Raw genomic sequence first — 14,559 nt, 5'->3', positions numbered from 1 at the left:
TCACTGGGTGTAAAGGCTGTCTTCCTCTGTAAAATTTAACAAAGTAATGGGTCTCCATACTGATTTTCAAACTGTTATGGGTGGGGAAGCTTTCACCTAATGAGAGGTTATTGAGTAGAAAAAAAACAAAATGTTAAATGCTTCTTAATGCGCTTAACAGCACAAAGCATTTCTGATGTTGCTGATCATTTTTAGATTTCTTACGTGAAATAAACATGAAAATGTCAAATTTGACAAGTTCCCATGGACTGCTCCGGCAATGTGTCACAGCAGCTGTTCCCATCTGAATTAACGGCTGTTCGCACCACAGTGGTGTACAATGGCACTCACAATACAGGGACTGAGGTGTAGTTCTTCAAATCACATCAATCATGTTTTTTTGTGTCTGGAAGGGTTCTCTGGAGAATCTATTAGCATCCACAATCATAGATCAAAAGACTGCAGCATAGAGCTCATAAACTTCTGCATGAAGCAGGCTACTTTGTCATCTTCTGTTCGAGCCTGCGTTAGTTAGGTTTCCTTCAGATATACTCTTTACTCTCTTACAGTTGCAGCTAATCAGAATTAGGGATGCACCGATCCGATACTGATATCGGTCCGATACTGACTCAAATAGCTGGATCAGGTATCGTGACAATGGGGCCGATCTATTCAATTCAATTCTATGTTTATGTCTACGTGCGCGTACTACGTCATGCATCAGCAGCGCGCCGGTAGACCCGGCCATTTTGCCTTCGGTCCGTCCGGCGGCTCCTCCGGTCCATCCGGCGGCTCCGGAGGATCCCACCTGCCGCGTGCACCGTCTCACGCGCTGAGTTCTCGCTCGTGGGGCTCCACGGAGCCTCACGCGAGCCTCCCGCAGCTAGCATCCAGGCTAACAAGCTAAGCTGGCGCCCAGCCCTCATAACAGAGCCGGGGTCGGGGTGAGCTGACCGGGGGTCGGTGCTGATGCTCGGTAGTTAAAAATACACCTGTATGAATACTTCGTCTCGGTTATATGTTTAAACTCTCCCGGGTCACCTCTTGGCCGAGCAGGCTGCCATTTAACCTGCGAGGTAAAGTAGTTTTCCACCAATCATACAATCGGCGCGTCCAGCAAGACTCCATTCATAAATCCCAGGTTTAAGGGGACTCGGCTGTAGGCCAACGTTGTTTCCTGCCACAACACGATTTAAAGTGTTTTCCGTGTTCGTCAGGTACTGCTGCTCCATTCGGCCGACACATAATCAGACTAACATACCTTGATTTTTTTTCTGAGGGCTGTTTCATAAAGCAAGATTACCAGTTAAGCCAGAGTTATTTCAGTAATTTAGGCTTATTCTGCATATTTTGAATGTTTTGTTTTTACCAAGTTACTTGTTTATACTACTTGTGTGAATTGTGATTTAATTTATCAAGTTTGTTTGCACTAGTTTGTGACTTAATTGTGATTTAATGTTTACATTTTGTTCTCATTTGATGCAGTTGTATTGTTTTATACTGGAATTTTAATTCCTGACCAATTTGTTGCTGCATTTAAAAGGTTTACACTTGAATTGTAATTCCTGTTCCTGCCGATATTGGCCTAAAATGCTGGATCGGACATCGGTGGCAGTGATTGTCATAATCCGATCTGATCCAGAGCAATCAGTTCGAGCCCCCAGAGTAATAAACGGGCGTAGTCGCCTGCTGTAAAACATGCCTGAGTTTGCACGTGACGTGACACGACGAAGTTGGAAAAAGAAAGCGAGCGCGCAGGCAATGTGCAGATGTAAACATGTCAGCGGTTGGGAATTATTTTAGCCCCAAAGGGACGGTAGATGACTATGCCATTACTAGATGGCTATGCCATTACTAGCGTCCCAAAGATCTTTATCTAACTCACTTTACCAAGAACTTCATCTGGCGACGCCTTCCAAACGCCTGCTCCTTGGCTCAAACTTACATCGAGTGTCCTTAGGCTTAGTATCATGTACACGCTACCATAAAGGTTTCAATTAAGTCTTCCGTTTTCACAAAACGAAGCTTTTTGGAGATGGGGGCTAAAGCTAATGCTACCGCGCTGATGACACTGACGCGACCTGTGCATGCGTCAGCGTCAGTGACTGTCCACACTGTCAGTGAATGGAGGAACAGGCTGACTGCAGAGAGAGGTGAGATGCTTCTGTTTCTGAAGAAAAACCTGCCACTTGTCCTGTGTGATTAAAAGTGATTAAAACTAGACTAGACTTGGCACACACTGGAGGTTATGCCCAGAAAAAGCCTATGTGTAGCAGTATTTTTTCTGTCAGTTATTCACACTAAATAAGAGAAAAAAATATATAAGCAAAGGCTGTATGGTTGTTTCAATATTGTTTTGTAGCAGTATGCACTGGTCAGTTTATTGCTCTTTTGCACTTATGTGAGTTTTTTTGCACTGTATCACTATATTGCAGCAGTCTTATATATCCTAGGAACTGTCATTCCTATTTTGGTCAGTTCTTTTGCCCTGCTGCTTTTCTTTTTTTTAACAAGAAAATTATTGTTCCCATGTTATTTACATGTTGTATGTAGCTGTGTAATTATAGAACAAAAAAAGGGGTCAATATCGGATCGGTACTCGGTATCGGTTGATACTCAAAATTCTGGTATCGGTATCAGATCGGCAGTGAAAAAACGGTATCGGTGCATCCCTAATCGGCCGATACCCAAAGCCCAGTTATCGGTATCGGTATCTGGACTGAAAAAGTCGGATCGGTGCATCCCTAATCAGAATGCACAGCAACGTGCAATTGGACAAGTCATTTAAACTCACTCACATGGTAGTAATACTATCCCTTGGCCACTTCAAGTGCCTGCTTTGGAAAAGGTTTTGTCAGTAGCGATGCTGGGAAGGCATCATTTATCATCAATCAGCATACCACCTCCTTAGGCGAAGGGATTTGAATGAATAAAACCTGTGACAGAGGGGTATGCATAATATAGCACAGCTCAGCACGTGACAGAATTGGCCTAACGGGTTTCCCATCTGTTTTGGCATTTAGGCATCCAAGACATTACCGTGTTACCTCAGAAGGCATCATACCATTGAGGCATCATGTATCATCATTTAGCATAACGCTACCTAAGGTGCAGGGATTTGCATTTTTACACCTTGAGGATTTAAAACAGTTACAGCTGTGTGGAAAACAAGGTGACAAAGCGCTCTGCAGTGGGAAGCAGTACAGGGCTTTGAAGCGTGGCACCTCGCTGTAAAACAAAGCTGTAATTTAGAATTACGGGTCCAAAGGGTTTAATAGACCTTGCTCGAATTCCCAGCGTCACCTCGCTTTGCAAATCACAAGGGTGGCTGAACCCGCTACTTTGTTGTTCACATGTATCAGATTTACCTCGTCCCAGGTAGTGCAAGGGGAACCTGGTATGAAAGTAGAAAAGAGTTGCCAATAGGAGGTAGTCCATGGAATGAATGGTGATGATGAAGAATGAGGATGAGGGGAAAGATAGATGAGAGAGAGATGGGAGGGGAGGAAGAGAAAGGTACATTATCTGTCTATGGAGTTGTACCTGAGCCATTGTCTTAGTGTGGTTTCCCAGAAACATAAAGGCACAAATGTTATTTATTGTATATTTCTATGTAAAATCAAAGTATTCCATAGTGTGTGCACAGTGTCTGCAGTGTGCTGACAGTGCTTTCGTTCTGCATAATATACCACTTGTGGTGCTTCACTGATAAAGAATTTCCCACTGTGGGATCAATGAACTACTACTACTACTACTAGTACTGCATATGTATGTGTGGGGGCTCAGAGAGAGAGTGGGAGAGAGCAAAAGAAAGGTGCGTATATGGATGTGTGGGGGGGTCTGTGCTTTTGTGTGTAAGTGAGTGTGTGTGAGAGGAAGATAGTAGACGATGGAGGGAGACGGGTGTGTGCATATGCATGTGTATGTGGTTGTGCTGTGTAAGTGGATGCGTGTGTGAAAGAGAGAGAGAGAGCGAGAGAGATGAGCTGGGGTGTGTTCTGTAGTCGGGGTTGGGGGGGAGCAGAGAGGGGATTGGGGTTGGAGATTTGAGATAGGGAGTGGGGATCAACTCATTCAAAGCTTCAAATGGCTTTCAGAAAACCAATCAACCCAGCATACACTCTCTCTCTCCTTTCCTCTCTCTCTCTCTCTCTCTGTCGTGCACACACACACACACAGATGTACATACACAATATCTTCAGTGGGGTGAAGTTCACTGCACTATTGATCTGCTTCTGCATGGCTGTGATTAACCTGAATGCAACACACAGACACAAACGCGCGCGCGCACACACACACACACACCCACACACACACAGAGTGATTTCTGGTTTGAAGCTCATCTGTCCGGCTCATAGCTAGATGACTGATATGGAGTACTGCCATTAAGCCACTTAAAGAGCTAATGCATCAGCTACAGACTCGCCACACACTCGCATGCACACACACACACACACATACACACTTGGACATAGAGATCAAAGCTAAGCATAGAGATTCATCTCTAATCGCTCTCATTCATGTCCTATCTTGTTTATTATGCATTTAACAAACTGTTAACTAAGTGTTGAGTTTCATTCCAAAAACACCATTTTTCAAATTTAGGTGAAACCAAGGGTTAGGGTTAGGGTTACATTTACTGACTGGATCCTCTAGAATCGATCCAGTCAGTAAACGTATCATCATTTTGTCAACTAAGGACAACTTTCCTATAAAAGTGCCACTAAGAGCATGGTGTCACTTTTCAAATGAGGAATATCTCATTTTTGACCCAAACTCTTCAAGTATACATCCAAATGTATACAAAAACGCGTAACACAAAGCAGGGAATGAAAAAACAAAACATTGGGTCATAAGAGACATATTCCACAAAGGATTTCCACAAATATCTTCCTTAGACAGATTTACAGTTTGTAACCTAGTTTCAGCAGGAGAGCTTCAACTCTTCCAGTGACAACGCTCTCATGCCACACAGCGGATGGGATTAAAGGCCTTTTAGCTCGCACATTTGGAGAGCGCTCCACCAATCACTCTGCCTCACACCTTTACTCACCCGTCAATCACATCCATGTTCATCATGCTGCTTCATTTAAACTGTCACATAGCTGTCTTCTAGCTGTAAGCTGTTTCCATGACCTGCGGCTGACAGCGCTCCACTTTTCCCACGCCAAGTAGGCTACAGTCCCAGAGCAACTTATTATTCATATTCAAATAATATTCCAATACTATTATTCATACCTTTGACTTTTTCATGACAGTCAGGTGATTTTAAGAAGTTGCGCTCATGTAATTAAAAGGATTTGTAGTTTTAAGAGCTTTTAACCTCCCTGTCTCTTTTCCTGCATCTCTCTGTCAGGTCCGTCATTATTGGGAAGTGGGTGAATCACCCACCTTTATATTTCTGGCAATTTCACATTTGAGTGAAAAAATATCTAAATATGCTGTTTGGCGGGAGAGAAAAACATGTTTTTGAGTGAGTAATTTTAAATTGAAGGATCATTAGTAATTACTGCTATTTAACGATTAGTTGACTTTGCAGGTATTGCCTGGAAATATAGCATAGATATTCTATGTTATATCCTGACCTTTTTTAACCTTTATTTATCCTGGGAAGCTTTTGCTGAGCACACTTAGTCAATGCTTTGCCTCCCACATACAATTACGCACATTCACACCTGGGAGCTGCCCATTAAAGCCACAGTCTTCTACTGTTGGCCACTGAGCAGCTCCACTGGAGCATTTGGGGGTTAAGTGTCTTGCAGCTCAATGGTAGTTGTTTCCCACTTCCCACAAGCCAGCTTCTCAAACCCCTAGGCTAGTGGCAGCCCTACCTTAATAATAATAATAATAATAATAATAATAATAATGATAATAATAATAATGTGATACCCATAGGGAAATGGTCTCTCTTGCCCCCCTCCACAGGGAGGTCAGAGGTCAGGGTCAGTTACAGAGCAGCAGCCCTGCAGCAGGTAGGATTCAGTGTCTTGCTCAAGGACACTTCAGCAGGGCGCACACTTGTCGAATTAGGGGATTGAACCAGGGGACTTTGAGTGAAGGATGGACTCTGTCACCACAACTCCACCCAGCTGCCCTACACTGAGTAGTGAGAGGGTGTAACGGCAAAGAAGCGACAATGAAACCCACAATGAAGTCTCTCTCTCTGTCTCTCTCTCCCTCTCTAGGAGCTTCAGTTTGAGCGTCTGACCAGGGAGCTGGAGGCGGAGCGTCAGATTGTGGCCACCCAACTGGAGAGATGCAAGCTGGGATCAGAGGCAGGCAGCATGAGCAGCATCAGGTAACACACACATACCTTGTCTCCGCCGTGTGTTTGTGTGTTTGTGTGTGTGTGTGTGTGTGTGTGTGTGTGTGTATGTGTGTAGTCGAGAGTAGGTAAGAAACTTTCATGCCACTGCAACAGCTGCCATGTATGTGCTTGTGGTCCGTGTGTGTACTCATGATAAGGTAAGACCCTGCAGCCTGTGTGTGTGTGTGTGTGTGTGTGTGTGTATGTGGGTCAAGCATGAGCAGCATGAGGCAACAAATACTACTTTGGTTGCAATTGTGTGTGTGTGTCAGGAGGTGGTGGGGTGGGGAGGGCAATATCAGGTAACACACATTCTGTCCCCACTGTCTGTGTGTGGTGGTTGGGTAGTGTGTGGGAGGGATATGATTGTGTGTGTGTCTGTGTGTGTTCTGAAACAGTTGGCGTCGAGTAACACACACTTTGTTGCCTTTGTGTGTGTATGTGGGAGGTTGGGGGGTATAATATGACCAGCTAACATACACCAGACTGTGTGAGTGTATTTGTGTGATATTGTGCACCTGTTGGTGTGTACATGGGTGTGTGTGTGTGTGTGTGTGTGTGTGTGTGTGTACATGTGAACTGAGTACATGATGGAGCAGTTTCTGGGTCCTTCATGACACTAACGCTGACTGCACCATTATATCCCTTCAACACACACACACACACACACACACACACACACACACCCAGGGTGGAGACGTTTTATCGTCAGATCCTTGGAGTGATGTTACTGGAAAGCAACAATGTTCCCCCTGCCGTGGGCTACATTTATTAGCTGGATGGATTGGGGCAACTTCTGAGGTTGTGGGCAAAATCACACAAGTGCACACACACACACACACACACACACACACCATGACGATGTTGCTGAGGGTATGATAACAGTCTTCCAATCAGACACACATGTGCATACACTCATACACACACACCATGATGGTTGCAGAGGGTATGATATTTCACACACGCACACACACACACACACACATACACACGCACACATGCTCACACATTCGTTTTTGAAACATTGCTTCGCAAGTACAGAGACTCCAGGGTCAAGCCATGGTATTACACTTCCTGGAACCCCTTTCCTCATATTACAGCATTAATTAGCATATTAGCCATGGCCCCGGACCGCTCCAAAACTACTTCATTATGTTTCCCAATTATAAGTCTGACCTTTCCGCTGCCAAAATTGTTTTCAGATGAGGGAAAGAGAGCTCTTAACAGAAAGAGGGAGTGAGGATGAAGGAGGGAGGGACGGATGGAGGAGAGGAGACATATCTGACTAGCATGCTAATTTTGAATCTTATGCTAACAACTCTTGCCTAGAGCTCAGTGTCTGGCTTCCCCTCTCTCTCTCTCTTGCTAAATCACTCTGTCCCCTCACGTTCTCTTTCATACAGACTTTCCCTTCATTCTGTGTATGTCTCCCCATACATAAAAATATTGAGAAAAAGTAAAGTTTGGAGGAAAGTTAGGAGATGTATAAATTATTTACTCTTTTTAGCATTTAGTGGTTTACGCCGTGTGTGTGTGTGTGTATTTCTGCATTTGCGTGTGTGTGCGTGTGTGTGTGTGTGAGCATGAACTTTTGCTGTCATGTCAAAGAGCCGAGTTCATATAAATTCAGCATCCCTCTGACTCCCTCAGGCAGCTTATTGCATAAGTACACAACCCTGAGGGGGGCCACGGAAACAGAGATGGAGAGAAAGCACTGGGAAAAAGGCGCTTTTAAACTTTCCAAACTCACTCTGTTTACTCCTGCTCTGTCACAGATGAGATATTTTTGGGGAAACTTTAGAGGCTTTCTTCCTGGCTTTGTGTTAAAATTCCATTGTTCTTTAATATACCCAGGTAACGGCAATTTCAAAATACCAGAGTATCAAAATTAGTTTAAAATCAAAGTCATAGAATCTGATGCATTTACCTATAGCTGGTCCATACACCTACTGTAACATTAATATCCAGGCATTTCCAGTATACTACACTTTGTTGCTGCTTGTCTAGTTATGCTTCTTGTATTACTTTTCAACACAACACTTCTAAATTACATGTTACATGTTCATCTTATGAATTTATTCTTTTGAAAATGTGACATACTTTCTGTTGTTGTAGCAAGAGCTCCGTCAGTCAAAAAGGGAAGAACTGCTAAGAACAGTTGTTTTCCAATAACCTACACGTACTGTTGCAGAAAGCAACATATGGGACCCTGTCTTTGACACTCCAGTTGGCTCTCAGTGCAAACAGAAGGGTATTTAAGCAAAAACAGTACATTTCACTACTTTACCATCTCTCTTGTATCCCACTTGTATTTTCATCCACTGTCAGTCAAACAAATTCACACATCTCTTTTGTATTCTTTTTTGATAGCCTGTTGTGATTTTAGCCACATTGTCTTTTGGATATTTGATTGTCTGATGTTGAGACTGAAAATGGTGAGAATTAATGAGAGTGTGCCCCAGATGTACCTAGATGGCCTTAGGTGTATCTTTATTCATATTTGGCCTGTATGTCTACTGTCAGACTCCAGTTTACCACAGTGTGTTTGTTAAGTTAAATAATGTAAGATGAATTTGTTATTACTGAAAGGCTCTAAATAAACCAGACCCTCCCTAAATACTTAGTCAAAAGCTCAAGGCAGCATTATCAATTAGAGCCCGGCTTTCAGATATTTATTTTCCACATTGATTTTTCCCATGTTTGGCAGATAGTTTCAGCTCATCTGTCAAACCGTTCTCCTCTTGTTACTCCTGACTTGACTCTGATTTGTTTGGCTTGTTAGCCGGGTGTCAGGCCGTTAAAGGAAAAATCCACTCCAAACAGAATTCACATATATTATTCCTATGATCTTGGACAGTTCAATCAATATTTGCGAATGAGAGGAACTCTCTCCCGGAGCTAAGAAAGCAGAGAAGCGAGACTCTCTCTTGATAGAGCCATCAAAACAGCCCGTCTGGAGCCACTTGACTTTGTTGACTCACATGATGTTTGTTTTGCTTTTTTTTTTAACTCCCAGTAGAGCTTCATTTCCTACTTGAACCAAAAATGTGGCCAATCACTTTGGTTAGGGTGACACTGAGCACAAAATAGTCTAACAATCAGTTTTAATGGACAAGCAGTAATGTCACTTGATGACAATACAGACTGAAGTCCTCATGTAGGCTACATAAGTCTAGACTAAACTGTACTGGGGAATTTTGTTGTACGATGGGTTTTTTGCAGGTTGTCATTGAACAACCAAATCAAAATCTTTTAATCTCAATAAAATTCTAAACTGCAACTGAAATAAACAATCTGTAATAAAAAAAAACAAGCTTGTGTATCGGTGTGTGTGGGTGTGTATGCACGTGCCTGCATACATATTCCTGCGTGCCTGCCTGCATGCATGTGTGTTTGTGTGCCAGCAATAGTCTGCAGCAGCCAGTGCCAGTCTGCTGGTGAGCCTGCTGTCTGACGGTTGCGTCATCTTATGATTATCACATCAGATACAGCGGACTGGCTTAGCTAAGCTTTTGTCTGCTGACAGCTCGCCGTGTGCCACTGAGTCCACATCCACTCCTTTGTGCATTCAAATTTGTCAATGTGTGTCAACTAAAATGTGTGATGTGCGTTTGTCTTCTTCTTTGGCTATGTGTACGCGCACACATATGTGACAGCTCACCTCTGAGTCTGCCACTTTTCCTGTTTTTTCCCTTCACGTTGATTGACAGCATCCTTCATGCAGATTCCAGTGGGGTATGTTTTGTTTTCTTCCTAGCCTAAGTATAGATATTAGTGTCTGCGCTATCACCGTGAATTGATCAGAGAGAGTCTGGCGCTATTCAAAGAGACAGCGCTAACCTTTCCCATGCTCCCCAACATCACCACTCATTTTCCTCTCCTTCATCAGGGTTTCAGTGACAGGCAACAGCTAAATATAGAGTGTAGAGACTGGCTCTGTGTGAACAGGCGTTAAAATAAAGCACAGGGGGAAAGATGTAGGCGGGAAGGTAGGTAGGAGGTAAGTTGGTAGGAAGGTATTTAGATACTGTAGATAGAGAGGTAGACTGATAGAAAGGGAGACCAGTAGGTAAATTGACAGACAGACAAAGGCTTCATGTCTTTTATATTCATGATATACTCTTTTTTGACATCTCATAAAATATTTCCTGTCATCGCGTCTTGTCTCGTCTCCTCTCCTGTCTTCCAGTCTCCTCTCTTTTCCTCATTGAGCAACGTTCAAATCCTGTAGACATATAAAGTTGTGTTTTCCCCTGTCAAGAGAGTTTTTCGACCCCCATATTCTCTCAGACTAGCCACCATACTCACTCTGCGATGGGTCCGTTACTCTGTTAGACACCTGTCTGGGCGAAAGTGAAGCAAAGAGCAGATGTCGCCTTGTGTGTGTGTGTATTTGTATTGCAAGTATGTGTGTTTTTGTATTGTCCCCTTGTGTCGGTTTGTATTGCATATATTTGAATGTGTGCTATGTTTGTGTTTGCGTGTTCTTGGCAGCACCCACGAGCCTGCGTGTCCTTAGTTTTGTTCCGCTCGATAAAGCAATTCCGGCATCTCCGCAGACTCCTCCACAGAGCTGAGGACCCTAAAAATGCCCGACTGTGGTACAGGAAACCCAGGGTTTTACTGGCTAACATCTGCTCACACTGTGAACTGTTGGCATGCGACACAACACTGTACACGAAGCAAACACACTGCCGCACACACACACACGCGCGCGCACATACACACACGCGCAATCACGTTTACTCCAAACGCCATGCTGGCACTAATTTATCAATTTTCCCAACGTCAGTGGTAAGTGGCAGCCAGTGGGAAACATTTACTCCTGTCGTCTTTTCTGCCTGACTGGCTGTGCAGCTACACCCTTCAGTGCTCTCTTAAAGGGGAATACCATTGAATTTAGTGTTTATCTTTTTCAATTAGTATTTATCTATTTTTCACCATGAAAATAAGTAGACATGCTTTACTGTTCAAACACTGAATAGTAAAGCACCCAGTGATGTGCAAAACACCGCTAGCTTGGAGTAGATCATCTTTCCAAGTTAACTGATTACAGAAGTAGAATAGATAACTTCACCAAGGTAACTCGTAGTAACTACAGGGCTTGGTAGTAACGGAATACTTCTAATGGCATTCTGTATTCTAAATTTTTTTTAAACTAAAAAAAACTGTATACCATTACATTACCTAAAAAAATGTGTCCTGATTACAGATACTTGTGAAATATTAGATTACTTCTGGGAATACTTTTTGAATGAAAGCAAGAAACTCAGAAGGCCATATAAAAAGTGGCAGGTGTTCTGCGTTTATAGAAAATGTGTTGCAAAAGAAAATGTTGTATGCAAACCTGAAATAATTTTCCTGAACATTTTTTCACTTCATACATTACTGAGTTTGGGTAGTCCCTTGGATTATGTCACTGATTACAATTTGATGAGGTAAAAAGTAAACTTTAATGTCATACATACATACATTTTTAAAGTAACGTGCCCAACCCTAGCTATATAGATAACCTGTTCAGGTTAATTGCACACTGTCAATACAATTATGACAGAATTAACTCATTTAATCTGATGTAATTTTTGATCCAAAGTTAGATATCCATCATTTTAAAAGGTGACATCTACTCTGACAAAATTATTGGATGGCAGAAGAAGAAGTTTTGAAGTAGTGCTTTACATAATTAAAAGAGAGAGATAAAAGCAGAGATGGATAAGATGAAAGAAAAGATATAAAAGTAAGAAAATTAAAAACAAGAAAAGAGTTTCTGAACACTGAAAGTTAGAGTAAGGGCAACATTATAAAATCAGTAAAATCAGAGTGTTACAGTATAAAAATCTAAGTTCCGTCGATACAAATAAATACATAAACCGCGCGCACATATTTACATATATTTGGAGTTAAAGTGCTAAGAGTTTAATTATAGGCAATGGAAAACATAAAAGTTTTAAGCCTAGTTTTAAAAGTGGTTACAGTTGGAGCGTGTCTAAGATCATTTGGAAGTCTGTTCCAGTGGTATGCGGCATAGTAAGTGAATGCTGCCTCACCATGTTTTGTTCTGACTTTTGGAATGGTTAATAGTCCAGACCCAGCTGACCCAACTGTCCTGGAGGGCTCAAGTTAAGTCCTTGGTAGAAAAAATGCTGACACTTCTACAAACTAAAACAGTAATATTTTAGCAAGATTTTTTTAAATGGGTTCATAATGTTTTGGAATCATTAATTATTAATCTTAGTTAATAGTTTATAAGTACACCATTCAAATGTTGTTATCCCTATATCCTCAGATAGTAGAATTGTATTTGTAATTACAACATCCATACGTTCATTCGTTATTATCTTTCTACCCCTTAAACAGTATATGTGTATTTGTAATTTGAGATTCATGCATTGCTATCCTTGAATCCTAAGATATGGAGTTTGTGTTTACAATTAGGGCATGCAAATATTGTTATTGGTAAACCCTAACCTAGTAAGTTTGTATTTGTGAAAATGTATTGCCGTTTCCCATCGCCAGACACAGAAACAAGTTTGTCCCACTGCCTTCTCTGTGATCCCTGTGATATATAGCTCCATTAGGAGTTAATGTAATGTACAATGCTGGGAAAAGTCACAGAGAGACCCAGGTTGTTGGTATGAGTATTACTATAGTATATTTGGGTTCAAATCCCATAGAAGCTGGTGTCAAACCTCCAAGAAACCTATGCGTCCACCACATCAGTTCCCCATTCATTCTTAATGCAACAGTTCCAAGAAGTGCAGCTTTTAGGTTGGAAAGTATTTGACCATGTTCCCAAATGAAAACTGAACTGTACAAGGCCATGAGACCTTGTACATTAATTTTTAAACTGATTGACTCCACTTTAATAGCCACAGTCCAGTGTGTATCATGGATGAAGAAATGCCAAGGCTATTCTAGAGAATTTGTCCATCCATATACAACCAATAAAGTAGGACATCTGTACTGCACTTAACTTTTCAATGCCACTCCTCTTATTAAGTCAGTATACTGGCTAGTGATTTAGCATCAGCGCTGAAATAAGTCTTCCGCAATGCACCCAAAACTGAGATGCAATTTTTGATAATTCGCTGAAACCAAATAAAACACCCCAGTGTTTCCTCTAGGATTTTTTTTAGCAGCGGGGGGAAAGGGTTTTGTTGTACCTGGGTGGTGCGCTCGCGGTCGGAGTGAATATCAATAGGTAATTAAAAAATATGAAATAAATTGACACTTGAGACTGCAAAACAAACTTTAGAACATACTCCACTCTCCTCACTTTCTGCCCTCTCTCCTGTTCCACTCGCCTCCACTACTCCTGCCTGTCTACTTGTCTAATAAGGTTACATTTGAGAAAGAGTACCGTTAGAATTCTCTCACATCACAAATATTTGATCACGCAACCAGTAAGAACATTAAAATATTGTAGTAGCACCGCTAACGTTACATATTTTAGAATCAGAAGGCATTTCTTTCCCTTCAAAACTTCGGGGCATAGCTAAGAACCTTGAGCCCCTCCCTAGCTAAAGTAAAGTTACCTGACTATCTTCCTCATCGACATCAGGCATCTTTCTCTTCTTGGAGAAATATTTTAACAAACGAAAATGCAATCAGGAATATTTTAATACATTGCTTATATAAACATCGTTGGCAATTATTTTACCGACGTTTATTGAAGTAAGGCTGCGTTCACACAGCGTTTTTTCCCCAACTGCCAGCGCCCTTTTCTCATTAAAAGTAATGGGAAGCGGCCGCAAGGCGCACAAGAGGCGGCCGCTCCCGAAAAGCGCTGCAGCGGGTTTTTCGTCAGAATGGAGCGCTTTCAAAAGTTGAGAAATGTTCAACTTTTCAGAAAAGCGCCGGGTGACGTGAACCGCTTTTTCCCAGCCGACCAATCGTGATGACAGAGACGCTGGCTGTTTCTCATAGCAACAACAAATATGGAGAAAGTGAAAGTGCCGGTGGAGAAATGGGACGTTGTAATAAGTGAATTTCCGTTACCGCAACAGCGATCTTAAAGGCAGTATAGATTATACTGGACATGTATTGGAAATATCTGGTAAGCCTTTGCTTGTTGCACAACACTGTTCTGTCTGCTAGTTAGTGAGCTAGCAGCCGCTCAGCTAACCAGCCGGTTAGTGAGCTAGCAGCCGCTCAGCTAACCAGCCGGTTAGTGAGCTAGCAGCTGCTCAGCTGACATCAGGTGACGTTGCCGTGATCCGCTTTTTATTTCTCCTCACAAAAAGCGCTCCAGGCAGCGCTTTTTCCACATCAAA

The 14,559-nt window shown here is 42.2% G+C and overlaps 1 protein-coding gene across 1 annotated transcript in view; it reads left to right on the top strand.

Moving 5' to 3' along the window:
* The window catches only part of ctnnd2a (catenin (cadherin-associated protein), delta 2a), a 248,375-nt gene that overhangs the window by 45,830 nt on the left and 187,986 nt on the right, over window positions 1-14,559 (top strand). The window contains exon 2 of the mRNA XM_078291542.1: window positions 6,165-6,277. Coding sequence (XP_078147668.1) covers window positions 6,165-6,277 — 113 coding nt within the window. The remainder of the gene's footprint in view (window positions 1-6,164; window positions 6,278-14,559) is intronic.

The sequence above is a fragment of the Centroberyx gerrardi genome, chromosome 22, assembly GCF_048128805.1.
Source record: "Centroberyx gerrardi isolate f3 chromosome 22, fCenGer3.hap1.cur.20231027, whole genome shotgun sequence".
In the NCBI taxonomy this organism is placed as follows: domain Eukaryota; kingdom Metazoa; phylum Chordata; class Actinopteri; order Beryciformes; family Berycidae; genus Centroberyx; species Centroberyx gerrardi.
The sequence above is the reverse complement of the archived record's forward strand: the minus strand, read 5'-3'. Positions and strand labels throughout refer to the sequence as shown.